The following is a 25,510-nucleotide window of genomic DNA, read 5'->3' on the forward strand; positions in this document are numbered from 1 at the left end:
GTAACATAAGCTGAAAATTTTATAGTTATTAAAAAGTCTGAGTATGCGAGGGATATTTTGTAAAAAAAAAAAAAATTCCACGGACACACATTACATACACATTTTCTGCATCCCGAGACCACACCAACAATGCCAAGCACAAACGTAACAGATTTAATCAAACATAACACTTAATTTATGCCAAAAACATGCAGGTTATGCTAAAAAGTTTAAAAAAAGACAGTGTAATGAGAAAAAAAGCTGAAAATGCGATCCAAATTTGAAAGTCTGTGTCCTGTGATGAGATGGTGACTTGGCAAGGGTACACCCTGCCTTCCGCCCGAATGCAGCCGGGGTAGGCTCCGGCGCCCCAGCGACCCGAAAGGGACAATCGGTAGAAAAATGGATGGATGGATGGATGAATGTGAGGGATATTTTGATATTTCGTAATAACCACTGCCAATAAAGGGATCTTCTGCCTTCTCTGCATACTGGAATCACTCCAACAATGCCAAACCGCAACTGTAACAACATGTAATCAAATGTAACACTTAATGTAGGCCGAAAATATGTAGTGTATGTTAAAAAAAAGAAAGAAAAAAAGCTGAAAATGTGACACAAATTTGAAAGTCTAAGTATGTGGGGGATATCCACCAGCAGTATATTTTGATATCTAATCAAAAAAATGCTACAAATACACATTACATACACATTCTCTGCATCCTGGGATCACACCAACAATGCCAAGCCAAAACCGGAACACAGTTGGTCAAAGTCAGCACCTAATTTAGGCCAGAAGACATACAAAGTATGCTAAAAGGTTTTTAAAAAGACCTAATATAATAAGGAAAAAGCTGAAAATGTGATCCAAATGTCATGGTACTTGTATTTGGGGGATATTTTGATATTTTGTAATAGCCACCGCTAATAAGGGGACCCTCTGCTTACACACCTTCTGCCTTCTTTGCATGCTGGAATCACGCCAAAAATGACAAGCCACAACAGTTACAATCAATGAAAAACTTACTTTTGGCCAAAAAACATGTAGCTAACGCTGAATTCTTTTTTTTTAAAGACATAACATAATAGGAAAAAAGCTGAAAATGTGATACAAATTTGAAAGTCTCAATATGTGGTGGATAATTCGATATTTTCTAAAAAAAAAAAAAAAAATGCCACAAACACACATTACATACACATTTCTGCATCCTGGGATCACATCAACAATGCCACGCCACAACTGTCACAAATTGAATCAAATGTAACTATTAACTAAGTTTAAAAAAAGGCAAAATAATGAGAAAAAAGCTGAAAATGTGATCCAAGTTTGAAAGTCTATGTATGTGAGGTATATATATATATATATATATATATATATATATATATATATATATATATATATATATACTTTTTTTTTTAATCACTCCTGCTAATAAAGGGACCCTCTGCTCACACATCGCCTGCCTTATCTGCATTCTGGAATAATGCCAACAATGCCAAGCTACAACAGTGACAAATTTAACACTTAATCTTTGCCAAAAAGCATGGAGATAATGCTGGAAAAGTTTAAAAAAAGGACGTAACGTAATAAGAAAAAAGCTGAAAATGTGATACAAATGTGAAAGTCTCAGTATGTGGGGGATAACTTGATAATTTATTTAAAAAAAATAAAATAAATTACATACCATTTCCTGCATCCTGGGATTACACCAACAATGCCAAGCCAAAACCATAACACATTTTAGCACCCAATTTAGGCCGAAAGACATGTAGATTATGATAAAAAAAAGTTAAAGAAATAAAATGGTAAATAAGTTATACTTGTATAGTGCTTTATACCTTCAAGGCACTCAAAGCGCTTTGACACTAATTCCACATTCACCCATTCACACAACACATTCACACACTGATGGAGGGAGCTGTCATGCAAGGCGCTAACCACGACCCATCAGGAGCAAGGGTTAAGTGTCTTGCTCAAGGACACAAGGGCGTGACTAGGTTGGTTGAAGCTGGGGATTGAACCAGAAACCTTCAGGTTGCTGGCACGGCCATTCTCCCAACCGCGCCACGACTGTAGACAATGTTTAAAAAGTTTCAATGTAATCTGTGCTGCAGTGAATGTAGAAAAATGCAGTAATTTTAATTTGCTGCATATATGGAGAAGTGCTTGCATGTGCAATGTACTCCATGCCAACTATCTTCATCATCTTCTTCATCTTCTTTCCAGTGTGTTGGTCCTAACCGGATCATTACACACACACACACACACACACACACACACACACACACACACACACACACACACACACACACACACACACACACACACACACACACACACACACACACGCACACACACACGCGCGCGATTCAGGCTGGCTGGATGCTGCTCCAGCACCATGGAGCAAAAGGCGTCCGAGGATGAAGGCACCAGCTCCAGGGGACAAGAGTCCTATCAGCGGAGGATGTGGAAGACTTTTCAGGAGAAAACCAAGCCGTGGCTCAGTCCCAAACTGGGCTCGCAGCGCCGCAGCGGCGGCGGAGCAGAAGGCGCCAAGAAGGAATCGGGACTGTGGATGTTTCGGAGGAAAAAGAAACACTTGGACCGAGTCTTCTCGTCCTCGCAGCCCAACCTGCGCTGCTCCTCCCCGCCGCCGCTGTCCCTGGGCGGCGGAGACAAGTGCGGAGGACGGACTGCGGCCGCCGGGAGTGGGACCACCTCGCGGCAGCACCTCGGTTCGGCGTCCGGGACCACCGGCAGCAAACCGGAGCTGACGGCTCACGGAAGCCCGAAGCTCCACGTCTCGCAGCTGATTGCCTCCCAACACAAGAGCTCCTCTCTGGGCTCGGCGTGCTTCGAGAAGCTAGTGGTGGATCCTGTCGTGGCCTTGGGGGGAGAGAAGCCGAGCGATGGTGTAAGTACATGACTTATTATAACTCATATTCATATTCATATTTCCCAATTTGACCTGCTGGATGAACATAACTACACATTCAGATGATGCCCGTTGTTCACGTGGGCCTCCTGGCTGCAACGTCACACACTTTTTTCAGCACCAAAGTATTAGATATATAGTATATATACACTCAGTGACATATTACATATATAGCATATACACAATCAGTGACATAATATTACATATATAGTATACTGTATATACACTCAGTGACATATGTATATATACACACTCAGTGACATACCTTTTTACATATATAGTATATATACACCCAGTGACATATAGTATATACATACACTCAGTCACATAATATTAGATATATAGTATGCACTCAGTGACATAATACTAGATATATAGTATATGTACAGTCAGTGACATATTAGACATATAGTTATACACTCAGTGACGTAATAATAGATATATATTATATAAACACTCAGTCACATGATATTAGATGTATAGTATATAGACATTCAGTGACATAATATTAGATACATAGTATACATTCAATGACATATTAGATATATAGTGTATATACACTCAGTGACGTAATATTAGATATATAGTATATATACAGTCAATGACATATTAGATTTATAGTATGTCTACACTCAGTGACATAATATTAGATATATAATGTATACATACACTCAGTGACATATTAGATATATAGTGTATACATACACTCAATGACATTACATTTATAGTATATATATACTCAGTGGCATAATTTTATATATATAGTATATATACACACTCAGTGACATATTAGATATGTAGTATATATAGACTCAGTTACATAATATTTGATATATAGTATATATATATATATATATATATATATACATATATATATGTGTATATATATATATATATAAATATATATATGTGTATATATATATATATATATATATATATATATATATATATATATATATATACCCTCAGAGACATAATATTAGATGTATAGTATACGGTATATACACTCAGTGACATATTAGATATATAGCATATATACACTCATTGACATAATATTAGATATATAGTATATATAAACTCAGTGACGTATTAGATATATCGTTTATATACACTCATTGACATAAGATTAGATATATCGTATATATACACTTTGTGACATAAGGTTAGATATATAGTATATATACACTGTGACATAAGGTTAGATATATAGTATATATACACTAAGTGACATATTAGGTGTACACTCAATATATGTACACTCATTGACACAATAGTTATATACACTTATATTTAGTGAAGTGAATTATATTTCTAAAGCGCTTTTCTCTAGTGACTCAAAGTGCTTTACATAGTAAAACCTATTGTCTAAGTTACATTTAAACCAGTTTGGGAGACACTGGGAGCAGCTGGGTAAAGTGTATTGCTCAAGGACACAATGGCGCGACTAGGATGGCGAATGCGGGGGTCAAACCTGGAACCCTCGTGTTGCTGGCACTGCCACTCTTTTATATATATGTATATATATATATACACCTGTATATATATATACATACACTTATTGACACAATATTTCATGTACACTAATTGACACAACGTTAGACTTTGATGATAACAATATAATATACTCAATGACACAATATAATATACTCAATGACACAATATTATATAACCAATGACACAACATTATATACCCAATGATACAGTATTATATACCCAATGACACAACATTATATACCCAATGTATGTAAACTACTCATTGGCCTAGTGGTTAGTGTCTGCCCTGATATCGGTAGGTTGGGAGTTCAAACCCTGAGTCATACCAAAGACTATAAAAAAAATGGGACCCATTGCCTCCCTGCTTGGCACTCAGCATCAAGGGTTGGAATGGGGGGTTAAATCACCATAAATGATTCCCGGGTGCAGCGCCTCTGCTGCCCACTGCTCCCCTCACTTCCCAGGGGGTGATCAAGGGGATGGGTCAAATGCAGAGGACAAATTTCACCACACCTAGTGTGTTTGTGACAATCATTGGTGCTTTAACATTCAATCAATCAATCAATGTTTACTTATATAGCCCTAAATCACTAGTGTCTCAAAGGGCTGCACAGACCACCACGACATCCTCGGTAGGCCCACATAAGGGCAAGGAAAACTCACACCCAGTGGGACATCGGTGACAATAATGACCCAGTGGGACGTCGTGACAATGATGACTATGAGAACCTTAGAGAGGAGGAAAGCAATGGATGTCGAGCGGGTCTAACATGATACAGTGAAAGTTCAATCCACAATGGATCCAACACAGTCGCGAGAGTCCAGTCCAAAGCGGATCCAACACAGCAGCGAGAGTCCCGTTCACAGCGGAGCCAGCAGGAAACCATCCCAAGCGGAGGCGGATCAGCAGCGCAGAGATGTCCCCAGCCGATACACAGGCGAGCAGTACATGGCCACCGGATCGGACCGGACCCACTCCACAAGGGAGAGTGGGACATAGAAGAAAAAGAAAAGAAACGGCAGATCAACTGGTCTAAAAAGGGAGTCTATTTAAAGGCTAGAGTATACAAATGAGTTTTAAGGTGAGACTTAAATGCTTCTACTGAGGTGGCATCGCGAACTGTTACCGGGAGGGTATTCCAGAGTACTGGAGCCCGAACGGAAAACGCTCTATAGCCCGCAGACTTTTTTGGGGCTTTGGGAATCACTAATAAGCCGGAGTCCTTTGAACGCAGTCCTTTGAACTTTAACTTAACAATGACACAATATAACATACCCAATGACACAATATTATATATTCAATGAAAGAATATTATATACCCAATGACACAATATTATATACCCAATAAAACAATATTATAAATAAATAAATGGGTTGTACTTGTATAGCGCTTTTCTACCTTCAAGGTACTCATAGCGCTTTGACACTACTTCCACATTTACCCATTCACACACACATTCACACACTGATGGAGGGAGCTGCCATGCAAGGCGCCAACCAGCACCCATCAGGAGCAAGGGTGAAGTGTCTTGCTCAGGACACAACGGATGTGATGAGGTTGGTACTAGATGGGATTTGAACCAGGGACCCTCGGGTTGCGCACAGCCCCTCTCCCACTGCGCCACGCCGTCCCCAAGTTATATACCCAATGACATAATATTATATACTCAATTAAAGAATATTATATACCCAATGACACAATATTATATACCCAATGAAACAATATTATATACCCAATGACATTATATACCCAATGAAACAATAGTATATACACAATGACACAATATTATATACCCAATGACATATACCCAATGAAACAATAGTATATACACAATGACACAATATTATATACCCAATGACACAATATTACATACCCAATGATACAATATTATATACACTCATTGTGTTACAATAATGAATGCTACAACCACCACAATATTATTAGTGGGATTTGCATGTCATTGCTTCACTAAAATGCCAAATGAATTGATTGAGAGCTTCTACATAATGCATCACTGCATATCAAAGGAGAACTGCACTTTTTTAGGGGTGAATTTTCCTTATTCACAATCCTTATGTGAGACAAGCACACATAAGTATTTCTCTTTCTTATGCATTCTAAATCGTAAATAAATGCTAGCAGAATGGGATCTGTTTTGTCGAAAGAGCACTCTTAAAACCTCCAATAATGTTTTTTATATATACGCTGGAAGTTTATGTGTAATGTAGTAACAGGCACATTCATAATAATGTAATATCTGCTGTATTTTGCTCATTTTAAGCATTAATTTCACAGAAGCGTCAACAACAAGTATTAATAACCGTGGCAGATTTCATGAGAGCCAATGACGACTACTTTTTTTCCACAAATTATGTTCCAGAATCGTTAATTTTTAGCCTGATTACACGGAGGTGACGACTTTTCAAGGGTGTATAGCGAGTAAGGATCCAGCACTCCCTGCAACCCTGAAAGCAGATCAAAACACTAAGTATCATGCAACAGTAATGGCAAGTGCTAAACAAGAAATACAATTCACAAACATAATAAAACAATTACTTACTGTACTATGTCTGCTGTCACTTGGATGCCGACTGATGGAATGTTTATATCTTTCAGCACAAGACTCGTGTTCCCGGATTTGTCATCGTTATCCTCACTCCTCGGGTTAAAAAAAACAGGGGGCAAACAAGCATCTTGTGGCATCTTCCGAGCAATGTCTTTGGTTCTAAGTTCAAAACCGAATGTCAAAGCTGACCAACTTCTCGGTTTACGGCCAAAGACTTTTACTATCCAAGTGACAGACATGATTAATCATCTAGCGTTTACTTTCACCAACTCAGAGGCGATGTAGCAGCTCACAATCTCAGTATGTCAAGAACTGCATAACGCCTGTGATCAAGGCACAATTATTCTAATACTTGGTTCATTTTCAGTTAACAGGATGCAAATGGTGGATTTTTGGCAGTTTTTTGAGTTTTTTTTATAGGCTTCATAGGCAGGAAGACTCCACCGATCTGATTACCAAAACATAATTAACATTTATTAATTGTACATTCATGGTTTGTCTGATCATTCCTTTGTAAAACGCTTTGGAGGGATGGTAATGCTATTATGTTTGATCAACATGAACAGTATGGTGTCAATTAAAAATGCATATTATTGTCTTCAAACTCTTTCAACTGTAGTGGATCTCATTTGAGTGTGCAGGTGCACCTAATGGAGAGTCCGCTGAGAGTATAAATAATGCTTAGCGTCTTCCCCTTCTGTCTGAAACCATGCCAATTTGCATAAATCCATATTAATGTTCACTTTTGATGGACAGTGTCTGAGAGGTATTGATGCAACATGCTTGTTGTTGTAGTGGTGTAGTAAATAAATGTCCTGCAACACACTGAGGGCTGTGTAGGCTTGGGCTGATTATAAACACTTTGTTGGACGATATATTGACCTACAACTTATTGCCGATAAACAATCTTATTGCCGTTATTATTTTACACCAAATTAACCACTGATGTAATGATAATACATGATAGAAATGAAAAAAAAAACTTGTATTGAAATGTACAATTTTAAATTTACGAGATAAATAAAACAAACAAAAATAAAATATACTCTATAAGCAATATTTTGCACTTGAATAAAAATCACAACCAAAAGCTATAAAATAGGTTCTGTGTCTGTTAAGGAAAGGCTGAGGGATCTTGGTCGATATGGCGTTTTATTAATAGCTCTGTTATGTACGTTAGGACTGGAAGGAGACGACACCACAAAGGACGTGATTGTGTGGGATGTGTATGCTACTCTAAATGTTGGCTGCAGGTATAGTTGTACAATTAACCATGTGCATAATACAAGTGGGTTTTGTATGTGCGTGATGAATGAAACCTTCGTCTGGTCAAGTAGGGGTAGTCACAAGAAGGATCCAGGGACAGGCAAGAGGTCAAGAGGCAGGCGGCAAGCAACGAGGTCCGAGTCCAGGCGAGCGGTCGAGGATCCAGGGAGGCAACTACGAAGAGGACAAGGGACAAGTCAGCGAGGCAAACAGTCCTAAAGGGACAAAACGAGGCGAGGACAACGAGAGGGAAGCCAGAGACGTATATGCTTACTACGAGGAGTTAACGATGTTCCGGCGCAGGTTCCAAGGAGTGACTGGCCTTTATGCTGTCTTCCAGATTGCTGCCAGGTGGGTTGATTGCTGTCAGTCTACAGCTGCGGCGAATCGTGGGCGTGAAGTGCTCAGAGCATGCGGGGGCATGTCCTGGCATGCTGCCAGAGAGAGTGTTGGATCTTGCTGTGGATGGATTGTGGGTTCAAGACCGGGCTGTGACAATCTCGATATTATTAGGCCATGTCACGATACACGATATATATCTCGATATTTTGCCTGAGCCTAGAATTAAAACTTGATGCATACAACACACCAGTATGATAATTCCATGTGTCTACAATACATTAAAACATTCTTGTTCTTACTGCATTAATACATGCTAATTTTAAACTTTCATGCAGATAGGGAAATCACAACTAAGTCATTTTAACCAAAACTGTATTTATTAAACAGTAAAGAGTGGCACAACATTCATGTGGTTTCAAAACAGAAAGTGCAAGATTGTCAGAGACATTTTTAAAAAAGTTATTAGTGCACTTGTGTGCATGTCACTAAGATGACATATCAAAACAACACTAAATTAAAGTGCACTTTTTGTACAGAACGCCACTACAATAGTTTAAAACAAATAAAGTGCACTTTTGTGCATGATGTCACACAAGATAATTCAATAAGTGTCAAATAAAAATGAGCTGTATAATAGGAAATCAAATAGTGTATGTCCTTTGCTATGTGGTAGGTTACAGCGGACGTGATCTCCTTCTGTTTTTGACTCTTTTTTTCATACGGTGTTGATCTGGAAATGGAAGACGCTAGGCTCAATTGGGTCAGTGCTGGTTGCTTCGGCATTTTGTGGGTGTGGCAACGGCCGGAGATGTTGACATGCAGAGTTTCACGCACTCTTCATTCTTTTAGCAGGTGACTTTTGAAAAAGATGCAACAAATTATTAGTGCTGCTACTTTTTGCAGCAACGCTTTTGCCGCATACCTTACATATTACAGTTGTCTGTTCAACACCATTCCACTTGAAGAAGAAAACCACAGCCAGACGATTGACCCTGTGCTGTTTTTCTTGGGAATTAATTATTCTTCCTTCATTTGTTACCAGATTGGCACCTTCTCTCTCTCGTATTACCACTCGCACCGCTCCGCTTGCACCACCTGCCACTGCTAACTTTACCCTTGCCGCTACCTCTCCACTCCGCAAGGGCGTATGGCGTTGCACCTGCGACAGTATGTTGCTTTATGTCTCTGTGAGAAGGAGAGACAAGAAAGAGTGAGAAAAGCCTGTACTGTAATGGCCGTTGCTAAAAGCAACTGCTTTAGAACGTAAACTCAGATTTTTACGATATAGTCATTTTCTACATCGCACACAGACAAACCCGCGATACATCGGGTATATTTGATAATGGTCCAGCCCTACCTCAAATATACACAGCTAAAACTATAAATAAAATGGCTAAATAAAAGGTAATGTGAACAAAATAATCAGGGTTATCATTAGGGTGTTTAACTTTCCCCGCGACCCCAAAAGGGAATAAGCGGTAGAAAATGGATGGATGGATGGGTTTTTAACTTTTTATTTTTTTTAAATGAATGAATTAATTCTTATTTGCAACAATTTTTAATCGATTAGAAAAACTTAAAAAAACGATAAAAAAAAAAGAGTTATTTATTTGTTTATTTTTAATCCGTCCTTTCCAGCCAGGCACATCATATTGTTGATGCAGATGCCCATATTTGCTGTAAAGATTACTAAGTAATACAGACATTGTCTGTTTTATGGAGGAATGTAGTTAATCATAGAACCGGTACCCAATGTAGTTTAAAAAAAGTACTGATTCTGAATCCAATCGTTACCCCTGAGAATCAAATAGAATTGTGTGGTGCCCAAAGATTTAAAGCCGTAAATGTCATTATTTTTGCGGTAATTTGTATAAAAGTACTTATACACTCACTGAAGTATTTTAACCAAGTTGTGTTTTTTTTTGGTAACCAAATAAATACAAACAATATACTTTCTTGGCAGAGGAAACATCAAATTTAGTTTTGGCTTCATAAGAGCAATATTATTTGTATTTATGTGTTTAGATATGTTCATCTTCTTCCATTTTAATTAGAAGTTTTAGAATGTTAAAAAAAAAAAAAGTGAATTGCGCGCTCAGTTTTTTCACTCCCGGTTTATGTGACGACACGCGGGTTCACTTGTCACGTGTCCGCCTGTTTCAACTCGACGCTATAAAGTTTATATCTATAACTTTGTGCAAAAGTAGCAGGGTTTTGATGTTTAGTGTGAATACTGTGGCGCAGTTAATGACGTTTCTTAATAGTTATTCCTGCTTGTTTAGCTTTCAAGCTAGCTAGCAAACTAACACTACATGGTCTCCATAATTCGTTCAAAGTGTGGTTGTCAATCATTGTTTTTCGATCCTTTTAATTTACTACAGTATTATTGACAGTTGGGAGTTTTACTGAGGTTACCGTTATTACTGTTTATTTGCTGTAAAGTAAAAAGTTAAAGTCCCAAAGATAGTCACACACACCTAATAGGTGTGGTGAAATTTGTCCTCTGCATTTGACCCATCCCCTTGTTCACCTCCTGGGAGGTGAGGGAAGCAGTGAGCTGCAGAGGTGGCCGCACCTGGGAAAATTTTTGGGTGATTTCACCCCCAATTCCAACCCTTGATACTGAGTGCCATGCAGGGAGTTAATGGGTCCAATTTTTTCAGTCTTTTGTATGTCTCAGCCGGGGTTTGAACTCACAACCTATCGGTCTCAGGCCGGACACTCTAACCACAAGCCTACTGAGCAGGTACAAACTGGGCTTGCAGCGTACAAACTGAAACCGATGCAAATGAGTGCACCATCTTGTAACCTGTAACAACGCGATCATATGATGTTTATTAAGGCTGGAAGACTCCGACTTTAATTTTCATTTATCGTCCGGTTAACTGACTTATCGAATATCAGTCCAGGGCAAGGGTTGTGTCTTCATATTTATGTAAATAAACAAGTACACTATATTTTAGTGACTGGTAAGAGTAAAAGAAGTCGAGCGGTTGTCATCGTTCTTGCAGCTTTGGTCATTTAGACTTGATCTGTTGTCATAAAATGTCATTGTCATAATCATCCACACAGCTATCCAAAAGCGACTTAACAATTAAGTACACTTGTGCCCCTCTCCTGGAGTTGGGGGCCCCCATTATCTGCCATTGAATGTCTGAGAGCGAAGCACTCAACTGAAGTGGGCTTCAGGCACAATGATCTTGTTGCAGCGTCATTACTACAGTTCACTTCAGTATTACCTAGTCCTCCCCCTGATGACTCTGTGCTGTATACAATACTTGTGCTCACACATTCAGATATTCAGATGGACAGGATGTCATATATATATATATATATGTATATATATATATATATATATATATATATATATATATATATATATATATATATATATATATATATGTATATATATATATACATATATATATATATATGTATATATAGAGATGAAGTAGTATATATAGAGATGAAGTAGTCTTGTGATTTTTCCCACACCTACATATTGCGTTCTACCACGGTATCGAGCACTATTCTCTGGATAATCCAATCAAGATATATATATATATATATATATAATTTAATTTTCCTGAATGAAGTCTCCCGAAGGAATCAATAAAGTACTTTCTATCTATCGATCGATCGATCGATCCATCCATCCATCCATCCATCTATCTATCTATCTATCTATCTATCTATCTATCTATCTATCTATCTATCTATCTATCTATCTATCTATATATATTTATATATGTACATATATACAAACCCCGTTTCCATATGAGTTGGGAAATTGTGTTAGATGTAAATATAATCGGAATACAATGATTTGCAAATCATTTTCAACCCATATTCAGTTGAAATTCCTAAAACATTTTTGGGGCAAATAATAATTAACTTAGAATTTCATGGCTGCAACACGTGCCAAAGTAGTTGGGAAAGGGCATGTTCACCACTGTGTTACATCACCTTTTCTTTTAACAACACTTTTCAGTTGTTCAACAGTCCGGTGTCTCCGCTGTCATATTTTATGCTTCGTAATGCGCCACACATTTTCGATGGGAGACAGGTCTGGACTGCAGGCGGGCCAGGAAAGTACCTGCACTCTTTTTTTACAAAGCCACGCTGTTGTAACACGTGCTGAATGTGGCTTGGCATTGTCTTGCTGAAATAAGCAGGGGCGTCCATGAAAAAGACGGCGCTTAGATGGCAGCAAATGTTGTTCCAAAATCTGTATGTACCTTCTAGCATTAACGGTGCCTTCACAGATGTGTAAGTTACCCATGCCTTCGGCACTAATGCCCCTCACAGATGCTGGCTTTTGAACTTAGCGTCGATAACAGTCTGGATGGTTCTCTTCCCCTTTGGTCCGGATGACACGATGTCGAATATTTCCAAAAATAATTTGAAATGTGGACTCGTCAGACCACAGAACACTTTTCCACTTTGCATCAGTCCATCTTAGATGATCTCGGGCCCAGGAAAGCTGGCGGCGTTTCTGGAGGTTGTTGATAAATGGCTTTCGCTTTGCATAGTAGAGCTTTAACTTGCACTTACAGATGTAGCGACAAACTGTATTTAGTGACAGTGGTTTTCTGAAGTGTTCCTGAGCCCATGTGGTGATATCCTTTAGAGATTGATGTTGGTTGTTGATACAGTGCCGTCCGAGGGATTGAAGGTCACGGTCATTCAATGTTGGTTTCCGGCCATGCCGCTTACGTGGAGTGATTTCTCCAGATTCCCTGAACCTTTTGATGATATTATGGACCGTAGATGTTGAAATCCCTAAATTTTTGCAATTGCACTTCGAGAAACGTTGTTCTTAAACTGTTTGACTATTTGCTCATGTAGTTGTGGACAAAGGGGTGTACCTCGCTCCATTGTTTCTTGTGAAAGACTGAGCATTTTTTGGGAAGCTGTTTTTATACCCAATCATGGCACCCACCTCTTCCCAGTTAGCCTGCACACCTGTGGGATGTTCAAATAAGTGTTTGATGAGCATTCCTAAACTTTATCAGTATTTATTGCCACCTTTCCCAACTTCTTTGTCACATGTTGCTGGCATCAAATTCTAAAGTTAATGATTATTTGCAAAAAAAAAAAAGCTTATCAGTTTGAACATCAAATATGTTGTCTTTGTAGCATATTCAATTGAATATGGGTTGAAAATGATTTACAAATCATTGTATTCCGTTTATATTAACATCTAACACTATTTCCCAACTCATATGGAAACGGGGTTTGTATTTTCATACATATTTATGTATGTACACACATACGTGTGTATATATGTGTGTACATATATACACACATTTATCTATATATATATATATATGTAAACATATACAGTATATACATATATATGTAGAATTGTGCGAAAACATCCACTGTTTAAGCAGATGTATACGTATATGTATTTATGTATATATATATATTTATATATATATATATATATATATATATATATACATATATATATATATATATATATATATATATATATATATATATATATATATATATATATATATATATACATATATATATATATATATATATATATATATATAGCCGAGGTCGGGTCGCGGGCAGCAGCCTAAGCAGGGAAGCCCAGACTTCCCTCTCCCCAGCCACTTCTCCAGCTCTTCCCGGGGGATCCCGAGGCGTTCCCAGGCCAGCTGGGAGACATAGTCTTCCCAACGTGTCCTGGGTCTTCCCCGTGGCCTCCTACCGGTTGGACGTGCCCTAAACACCTCCCTAGGGAGGTGTTCGGGTGGCATCCTGACCAGATGCCCGAACCACCTCATCTGGCTCCTCTCGATGTATATATATATATATATATATATATATATATATATATATATATATATATATATACAGTATATATATATGTCTATGTATATATATATATATACACACAATATAATGTATGTAAATACGTATATATATGTATATACATACATTATATTTATATTTATATGTATATATAAATATATATATATATATATATATATATATGTATGTATATATATATATATATATATATATATATATATATATATATATATACACACACATATATATACACACATTATATTGTCTTCAAAATGTAAGAGAATATTAATGGCAGGTAACATGAGGTGAGATGAAGAGTTGAATATGGCCTCAAGTCATGTTTTATATGGGGCATATTTTAGTTCAGGGGTGTCCAAACTTTTTTCCACTAAGGGCCACACACTGACAAAGTAAAACATGCAGGGGCCATTTGTCATTATCAAAACCAATACAATATATAGATGTTTTGAACCTTTCGGGTTTCCCACAAGTTTGATCCTGGGGATCCAAAAGGGTCCAAGTTATAGAAATGTTGATATATATACATCTAATTTTTTTTTTTACTCAACGCTTACAAGAAATCTTGGGAACAACTTCAGGTGTATCTGTTGATTTAAACGTTTTTTTTGTTTTTGTTTTATGTTTTATGCGCTTTTTGTCAAAGACTACCCTGTTTTTTATGGCAAAGCACAAATTATGCATTATTCTCCCTCAAAAAAAAGTCAAAGTTCAATATTTGATATGAATTAATTGGGGCCTTAAATTGATCTGTAATTCATAACATCATTAATGTTAATTCATTATTTTTTGAGCAATGACAGTTTAAAAAAAATCCCAATAAAATTATTGGATCTCCAACAGGGCCCCAATTGTAAAAGTGTAACTAAGTCTTTTTTTCCTTTACTTTCAACACTTAAATCTCCAGATCAACTTTAAATCAATCTGACGATTATACGTTTTTATTATTTTTTGTTTGTGCGGCGTCTTCAGTAATGCGGACGCTGTATCGATCCGTTGTGTTGAAGAAGGAGCTGAGCCGGAAGGCGAAGCTCTCAATTTAACGGTCGATCTCCGTTCCCATCCTCACCTATGGTCATGAGCTTTGGGTTATGACCGAAAGGATAAGATCACGGGTACAGGTGGCCGTCGGGTGGCTGGCGTCTCCCTCACAGATAGGGTGAGAAGTTCTGTCATCCGAAAGGAGCTAAGAGTAAAGCCGCTGCTCCTCCACATCGAGAGGAGCAAGATGAGGTGGTTTGGGCATGTCCGACCAGCAGGAGGCCAAGGGGAAGACCCAGGACAAGTTGGGAAGACTATGTCTCCTGGCGGGCCTGGGAACGCCTCGGGATCCCCCGGGTGGAGCTGTGCTCAACAAGCTAATAATAATCACCTCCGTTACGGGAAATACACTGCATTTATTAATAACTGCTTAATGAAGTTTAAGAACAGTAACTCGAAGTGTGTTACAGCAGAAAGTAAGCATATTTTGACAGGAAATTAACAAGGAACCTTGATTCATGAACTTAATTGGTTCTTGAATATTGTTCATAAATTGAAAGGTTAGCAAAGTGAAGCATAGCTCCCCAAAATAAACAATGTAAACAGGAATAATTGGTTGTAGCCTCGACAAATGTTCATATTTTAGTCAAAGAATGCACACTTTCGAAGACACAATATATACTTGATTTACACACACACTGTATATATGTGTGTATATGCAGTATATAAATAAACATATATGTATATATAAATGTATTTGTAAATATATGTATATATTCATATATATAGTATATATATATATATATCTCCATCCATCTATCCATATAAATATCTTTACATGTATCAATGCATGGATGATTACAGTAAACAGTAAACCAGTGCTTTCATGACCCCCTGGGGTTCCTACGAGAGGTTCGCCAAAGAATATCTGTTTCTCAGCTGTGGCCGCTGTAATACATTTTTCCACCACTTGTGGCAGTAATGACAATATCAGAAGTACTGTATGTAGTTAAAAGTAAAAAATTATGACTAAAGTAATTTGCACTCAAATTTTATTGACATTTTGTTTACAAAACATGTTCATTATTAATTTTATTTTATGTATTTTAGCACAACAACGTTATATAAAAAATATTTTCCGTCAATTATTTATCAGCCTGACCCTAGTTTGTGTTTTAAATAAATGAGAATCTGTGTGATTAACACATGGTTTCATATTATTTGAAAAGGTCGTAAACTGTAAGTACGGTAAGTAAAATACAAACCCAGTTTCCATATGAGTCGGGAAATTTTGTTAGATGTAAATATAAACGGAATACATCCATCCATCAATTTTTTACTGCTTATTCCTTTTGGGGTTGCGGGGGGCGCTGGTGCCTATCTCAGCTACAATCGGGCGGAAGGCGGCGTACAACCTGGACAAGTCGCCTCTTCATCGCAGGGCCAACACAGACAACATTCACACTCACATTCACACACTAGGGCCAATTTTACTGTTGCTAATCAACCTATCCCCAGGTGCATGTCTTTGGAAGTGGGAGAACATGCAAACTCCACACAGAAAGATCCCGAGCCCGGGATTGAACCCCAGATTACTCAGGACCTTCGTGTTGTGAGGCAGACGCACTAACCCCTCTGCCACTGTGAAGCCAAAACAGAATACAATGATTTGCAAATCATTTTCAACCCATATTCAATTGAATATGCTACAAAGACAAGATATTTGATGTTCAAACTCATAAACTTTTTTTTTTTTTTTTTTTTTGCAAATATAATATAACTTAGAATTTCATGGCTGCAACACGTGCCAAAGTAGTTGGGAAAGGGCATGTTCACCACTGTGTTACATCACATTTTCTTTTGACAACACTCAATAAACGTTTGGGAACTGAGGAAACTAATTGTTGAAGCTTTGAAAGTGGAATTCTTTACCATTCTTGCTTGATGTACAGCTTAAGTTGTTCAACAGTCTGGGGTTTTGTTGTCATATTTTACGCTTCATAATGCGCCACACATTTTCCATGGGAGACATGTCTGGACTGCAGGCGGGCCAGGAAAGTAACCACACTCTTTTACTACGAAGCCACGCTGTTGTAACACGTGGCTTGGCATTGTTTTGCTGAAATAAGCAGGGGCGTCCATGATAACGTTGCTTGGATGACAACATATGTTGCTCCAAAACCTGTATGGACCAGTCAGCATGAATGGTGCCTTCACAGATGTGTAAGTTACCCATGCCTTGGGCACTAATACACCCCCATACCCTCACAGATGCTGGGTTTTGAACTTTGCGCCTATAACAATCCGGATGATTATTTTCCTCTTTGTTCCGGAGGACACCACGTCCACAGTTTCCAAATATAATTTTAAAATGTGGACTTGTCAGACCACAGAAAACTTTTACATTTTGCATCAGTCCATCTTAGATGAGCTTGGGCCCAGCGAAGCCGGCGGCGTTCCTGGGTGTTGTTGATGAATGGCTTTCGCTTTGCCTAATAGCGTTTTAACTTGCACTTACAGATGTAGCTACCAACTGTAGTTACTGACAGTGGTTTTATGAAGTGTTCCTGAGCTCATGTGTTGAGTCCTTTACATGTGAGTGTTTCCTTTACACACTGATGTCGGTTTTTGATGCAGTACCGCCTGAGGGGTCAAAAGTCTGTAATATCATCGCTTACGTGCTGTGATTTTTCCAGATTCTCTGAACCTTTTGATGATTTTACGGACCATAAATGGTAAAATCCCTAAATTCCTTGCAATAGCTCATTGAGAAATGTTGTTCTAAAACTGTTCGACAATTTGCCACAAATTGGTGTCCCTTGCTCCATCCTTGTTTGTGAATTACTTAGCATTTCATGGAAGCTGCTTTTATACCCAATCATGGCACCCACCTGTTCCCAATTAGCCTGCACACCTGTGGGATGTTCCAAATATGTGTTTGATGAGCATTCCTCAACTTTATCACTATTTATTGCCACCTTTCCCAACTTCTTTGAGACGTTTTGCTGGCATCAAATTCTAAAGTTAATGATTATTTGCAAAAAAAAAAAACGTTTTTCAGTTTTAACATCAAATATGTTGTCTTTGTAGCATATTCAACTGAATATGGGTTGAAAATGATTTGCAAATCATTGCATTCCGTTTATATTTATATCTAACACAATTTCCCAACTCATATGGAAACGGGGTTTGTATGTTATTCTAATCAAGAGTAAATGTACTAATTCAGTGTTAATATTTAAATGGGCTCCAGGCCCTTCTGTAGTGGATAATTATGGCCTCAACTTACAAAAAGGTAAGAAGCCCTGCAATGAGGATGTACAAATGTACAAATTTGCATGTAAATATTTATGCCTGCATAGTGATTAAATATGAGCATGTTTTTGTGCTGCATTAATCCCTCAAGGATGACACTTTTCATTAGGTGAACGTACATATTCTTTCACTTTATTGAAAAGAAGGAGCATGCCAAGGAACAATTTCATAAATGAGATTTGAAAGCTGTGTGTAGCAAACACCAAGAAGAATCAGCAGTGTGGAAAGGATTACTGCCAAATTGTGAGTGTCATTTTATTACTGACTTGAGATATTAACTAGAAGAACTTTGGTGCAGATTACATTTCCTGTGTGATTTTTCCCCAAGTCTGAAGACGTTATCAGTAGTATCATTTTGATTTCAACCTTTTAAATTATTCTGCTTCGCTCTTAAACCTGTCTGACCCTGATAATGAGTCTAGCCCATTAAAACATTCACTGTTGTGGTCAGCAATCAAGTCAACTACATTCACTTTCACTTTGCCATATTGATAGCCACGTACTCACCACACATTATTCCAATATCCTTTCTGCTACGCTATGTAACCTAACATTCGTTATTGGCGCTAAAAGAGCCTTTGGGTTAGCATCCAGACGAGGAACGTTTTTGACGGATCTATTTCCTCTCAGCTGCATCTCTGAGGGATGAAAGTCATTCTAATGTTTTGGATTGGCACTCTCACAACAAAGTTGTTCAAATACCTCGTCAAGCGTGAAAATGCAAGAGAGGGCGATATCGATATTAACCTTTTTCAGACCAGGATGAGAGTCGTTACAGAAGGTATGACCAAGTTGAAGTCGCTGATGTTGCACACATTCAATACAGAATTTACATGTCTGGTATGCCTTCTTGTCTCTGTAAAGAAAGTCGCAGGTGGACTTTGTCCCTCCAGACTTTGTCGATGATGGTCACAGAGAACAGCGAAAAAAGTAAGCTTTTATGGGAAATATATGATTGGAGTGCAGCTGTAAATTATTCCTGTTACGGTTTCAAAAAATTGAATCCAATTGCGGATCAGTAAAAAGTATTTTTAATAACAAAAAATCACTGGAGAAAATAATTTAAGAGTAACAAAAGTCAGCTCCAGGAAGACGGGGTCAAAAAGTCTGTTCAGCATCTGAGGAAATACAAAAACAGGGTTCAAAAAAGGTTTCAGGGCAAAGGTCAGAACGATAGCGTTCAGGTTAGAATGTACCACAGGCAACGAACGAACTGGCACTGGCTAGGTGGAGATCCAGGGTTTAAGTCAGGTCGTTGATTAGGTGCAGGTGGGCTTGGATGGCTGGCAGCACACCTGCAACTGACGACCAGGGAGAGACTTGCAGACAAGAGGGAAAAAAAAGGCAGGAGAACTGCCCTCATGACAATTCCAGTCATTGAGTAAATTATTGATTAGTTTGTTGGATTAGTCAAGTAATCCATGGTGTTCAAACTTTTTCCACTGAAAACTGAAAGCATGCGGGGGCCTTTTTTTTTTTTTTTTTCAAAACCAATACAATAAGAAGTGTAACCTTCATTTTGGTGAATAATGAAGATCCTGGGGACCCAAAAGGGTATCAGTCATTAATGTGTTTAAAAATACATATATTATAAATAGCTTTGCTAACTTAAATATTTACACATCAACTTTAGATCCATCCGTTGATATTATTATTTTTCTTTTTATGTTTTATGCCCTTTTGTCAAAACTATTTATTCATATTTATTTAATAGGAAAAACACCAAAAATATATAAATGAATACAATTGTTTAAAGTGGAATATTAATGTGAAGTAATTGGAACCGAAAATGCTAAAACATGTAAATAATTCATAAAAACATTGCTTGAGGTTCATTATTCTTTTTCGAGCAATGAAAACCATTTTTTTTATTAGAAAAAACACAAAACACACAATAATCCTTCCCCAACCAAAAAAATTTTCAAAGTGAAATATTTTATGAGAAGTATTTGGAGCAGGGTCCCCAACAGCTCAATTTTTGTTTCATCTGACCACAGAACCTTTCTCCAGAAGGTCTTGTCTTTTGTCCATGTGATGTCAGATAAAACACAAATTGAACTGTTTGGCCACAATACCCAGCAATATGTTTGGAGGAGAAAAGGTGAGGCCTTTAATCCCAGGAACACCTGGGATTAAAGCATGGTGTTGGTAGTATTATGCTCTGGGCCTGTTTTGCTGCCAATGGAACTGGTTCTTTACAGAAAATAAATCGGACAATGAAAAAGGAGGATCACCTCCAAATTCTTCAGGACAACCTAAAATCATCAACCCGGAAGGTGGGTCTTGGGCGCAGTTGGGTGTTCCAACAAGACAATGACCTCAAACACACGTCAAAAGTGGTAAAGAAATGGCTAAATCAGGCAAGAATTAAAGTTTTAGATTGGCCTTCCCAAAGTCCTGACTTAAAGGCCTACTGAAACCCACTACTACCGACCACGCAGTCTGATAGTTTATATATCAATGAGGAAATATTAACATTGCAACACATGCCAATACGGCCTTTTTAGTTTACTAAATTGCAATTTTAAATTTCTCGCGAGTTTCTTGTTGAAAACGTCGCGGAATGATGACGCGTACGCATGACGTCACAGACTGTGAGGAAATATTAGTGCTGCACCAAACACGCCTAAAAGTCGTCTCTGTTCATGGTGTAGTTACACAGTATTTTGGACATCTGTGTTGCTGAATCTTTTGCAATTTGTTCATTTATTAATGGAGACTATAAAGAACAATGCTGTTGGTGGAAAGCGGTGGATTGCAGCTGTCTTTAGCACGAGACACAGCCGGTGTTTCTTTGTTTGTTGTGAAGCGAAAAGGTCAAGCTAACATGTTTTCTCTACGTCAACCAGCATGTTTTTGGATGGGGAAATTGTGATATATATCTTACCGGAGACATCAATGGATTATTCGTAGTCCTGCAGCAGCTGTGAGCTTGGCTCATTGACTTCTCTCTGAGCCACTTCGAGTTCACCGCGGCCATCCGACCTCAAGGTATGTCTTTACAATCTTTAAAATCTCACTAAAACACTATTAAAACAATGAGCAGATAAGAGATCTTCCAGAATTATCCTAGTAAATGTCTAAAAACATCTGAATCGCTCACAATGCAATCGCCTTTTTTTTTTAATCTTTATTTTTTTTCTTTTTTTTTTCTAGTCCTTCGCTATCAATATCCTCAGCCACGAATTAATGGGGAAATTGTCGTTTTCTCGGTCTGAAAAGCTTTTTTTGTTGGAGGCTCCCATTATAAACAATGTGAAAATCTGAGGATCCCTCACACGAGTGACGTCATCGTCTGAGACTTCCGGTACAGGCAGGGCTTTTTTATTAGCGACCAAAAGTTGCGAACTTTATCGTCGATGTTCTCTACTAAATCCTTTCAGCAAAAATATGGGAATATCTCGAAATGATCAAGTATGACACATAGAATGGACCTGCTATCCCCGTTTAAATAAGCACATCTAATTTCAGTAGGCCTTTAAACGTGACAAGTCCATGTCAGAAAACCAACAAATTTAGCTGAACTTCACCAATTTTGTCAAGGGGAGTGGTCAAAGATTCAACCAGAAGCTTGCCTGAAGCTTGTGAATGGCTATCAATAGCGCCTTATTGCAGTGAAATTTGCCAAGGGACTTGCTTAAAATTGCTCTATGTATACTTTTGACCCAGCAGATTTGTTCACATTTTCAGTAGACCCATAACAAATTCATAAAAGAACCAAAGTTCATGAATGTTTTTTGTGACCAACAAGTATGTGCTCCAATCACTCTATCACAAAAAAATAAGAGTTGTAGAAATGATTGGAAACTCAAGACAGCCATGACATTATGTTCTTTACAAGTGTATGTAAACTTTTGATCTCGACTGTATATATACAGTCCGGCCCCCGCTGTAAACATATAGCCCGGCCCCCGGCCAAATTGTTTTAACCCAATGCGGCGAGTCAAAAAGTTTGGGGACTCCTGATTTGGAACGTAAAATGGGTCTATAATTTAGCACAACTTTGGCAATGTTTATTTTTATTTTTTTGAGCGATGACAACTGAAAAAAAAAGAGTTATTTATTTATTTTTACTTTCAATGCTTAAATCTTAAGATCAACTTCGGATCCATTTGTTGATTATACCTTTTCATTATTGTTTTTGAGCTCTGGTAGTTTTGAAGTAAAACCCTGCCTACATGTCTAAACTCCTTGGGTCAACATAGCAACAATTTCTTGTTAAATACACCTGTTTGCTCTTTTGTTCCCAATTTTTTTTTTTTGTATTATGTTATTTTGTGAGCTGTTAAAAAATTAGCTGCGGGGCTGCAAATGGCCCTCGTGCCGCACTTTGGACACCTTTGGAGTAATGGGATAAAACACGCTTTATAGCTTCAATGTTTATTTTAGGAGAAAATAGTTAAAATAGACAACATTTTATTTGCTTGCCATTACCTAATTATGTGTTTTTTAAATAAATTCACACCATCAACAAAAGAAATTGCACTTTTCAATATGTGTGTATTAATTAAAAATTCAAAACAGAGGTCACAGCAGCAACACATCATCACTTAATGCGGTCCAGATTTATTAATGTGTTAATCAAAGCAAGAGAGTATAAATAAAAGCTTTCTTCTCATCAAATTAATCAACTCATCTTTGCAGCCCTCGTGTAAAAGGATTTAATTGGTTTGTTTTTGTTAGGAATACGCTGAAAACTACTACCGCATGTCAGTGTTCATGATTATACAGAATATATGAGGATTATTGAAACGCCCGACATATTGGGAGGAGCAGATGCAATTATAATCATTTAACACTCGCAATATGATTTATCAAGATTAAAACTGTTCTGCGGCTGCTGTTTTGGGTCCACATTTAGCTCGTTTGAAATGTGGAAGTCAATTGAGAGTGAATATCCCATCTGTGCGCGTGCCAACATATTTAGATCATCAGAAAAACAAATATTGGACATATTGCCTATTCATCAATATAATTGTATAATTTCATAGCAGCGTATTAAAATACATTAAATTGTTTTGTTTTGGTATCTTTTAATTGTGTTTGTTTCTTTAAAAAACTTCTTGCAACATGCTTTTTTTTGCGTTAACGCAGTATTATGTTTTTGGTACATGTATGGAGCCCCCAAGCATGCTATAAAATAGGTTCTGTTGTCTTGATCGCGCATCTATTTTGCCCAGAAAAAGTGGTAGAGAACCAGTTCTACTTGTGTGCTGCATGTTCCACACAGCATAACAAACAAAGACAGGTTGGAGCATGATGCCATGAATGTGGAGGCAAATGACCCTCTCCTTGGTGATAGCCGGTCATACACGCAAAGTCCTCATTTAAATACGGCAGTCAGCGCCACTTTTGCACTTGCTATCAATTCTTAGTAAATCACCCACAACATGCAGTTTTCAGTTTGCACACGTTAATTTGCACATCATTTGGGATCAGGCCCTTTGTGCTGTGGTGATGGAAATTTCGGGCCATGTAAAATGACATTATAAACAAACTGCAAAAAAAAAAAAAATGGTCTGCTTATTACGTTGTATTTTAAAATAGAATATGCTGAGTAAGCAAATGTGGGCCATAATGCCGTGAATGAAGCTGAAGTTGGCTGTGAGATCCCTGAGCAGCGCTCTCTCCCACACTTTAAATTATTCATCACGAGTGAGAAAAGTGGGTTTTTGTGTCAAGGTTTATTATTTGACAGAAACTACGTGGACCAAAGTATCGGGTCAACTGTCATATACACCTAAAAGACTTAAAACTAGAAGAAATAATAGAGTTGGTCTCCACTGTGATAAGGTCCTATTGTGGGAAATCGTTCAACAAAATGTTGGCGTGTGCCTGTGGGAATGTTTTTCCACTCATCCAGAAAAACAATTTTGAGACCTGAATGAAGGCCTGTGGTTTCCAAATCTCTGTTCTCGTTAATCCAAAAACTCTTTAATGGATTATTAGTTCATGAATATCCCCAGTAGCTGCACCAGAGCTCAATTTCTTGGGGTCCTTCAAAAAATATACACAGCAAAACAAAACAAAATCTAAACAAAAAAAAATTACATTATCCAATGGAAAAACAAAAAATGTTAAAAAACATTAGGAATCATTTCATTAAAACAAGACGAAAACATTGTGACTTCATATCATCTCAGTTGACAACACTCCTTAATTTACGCATACATACAAAACATACACAAACATACAAAAGATACACAAACAACTTCACACAGTTGTTATTGCCATTATGCATTTTAATGTAAAATGTCGATCATCGCTGGCTGACACTGTTTATTTTTAGACCGCTTTCAGCTATTATGTATCTCCTTACACAGTGTGGAACCGCTCCCCCTAAAACAGGGGGTCGGCTACCCAAAATTTTGAAAGAGCCATATTGGACTAAAAATAAAAAATTAAAATCTGTCAGGAGCCGCAAAAAAATAAAAGCTTTAAAGAAGTGTTCTAGTGAAGGCAACGCATGATGTAATTGTCTATATTAGCTATATTATCCTACTATCAAAGGCTGACGCAAATCTTCGTTGACAGAAATGTTGTATTTAAATTTTTATTCTACACATTTTTGCAACATTGGAAACCATTAGTAAATTGGAGGCTTCTCACAAAATGAGATATCTCCTAGACATTGCTGGCTTTGAATGGCCAAAGGTATAGATGTGTGTGTGTGTGTCCAAGTTTAAGGAATCGGCAGGCTGTCTTCTTCTAATGGATTTATTACAATATTTGCAAGCTTGGTAATGTTTGCTGTGGTCTGGAACAACATGGCACACAAA

General features: G+C 37.7%; 1 protein-coding gene across 5 annotated transcripts in view; it reads left to right on the forward strand.

The window, feature by feature from the left end:
• Positions 1–2,218: 2,218 nt before the first annotated feature.
• LOC133556373 (multiple C2 and transmembrane domain-containing protein 1-like) overlaps positions 2,219–25,510 on the forward strand; it is a 439,257-nt gene continuing 415,965 nt past the window's right edge. For 2 of the 5 annotated variants that reach the window (XM_061906236.1, XM_061906238.1), the window contains exon 1: positions 2,222–2,894. In XM_061906236.1, coding sequence (XP_061762220.1) covers positions 2,379–2,894 — 516 coding nt within the window. In that variant the 5' untranslated portion in view covers positions 2,222–2,378. Of the gene's footprint in view, positions 2,895–25,510 lie in introns of all 5 variants that reach the window. The other 3 variants (XM_061906234.1, XM_061906235.1, XM_061906237.1) reach the window with 3 other exon arrangements.

The sequence above is a fragment of the Nerophis ophidion genome, linkage group LG07, assembly GCF_033978795.1.
Source record: "Nerophis ophidion isolate RoL-2023_Sa linkage group LG07, RoL_Noph_v1.0, whole genome shotgun sequence".
NCBI lineage: Eukaryota > Metazoa > Chordata > Actinopteri > Syngnathiformes > Syngnathidae > Nerophis > Nerophis ophidion.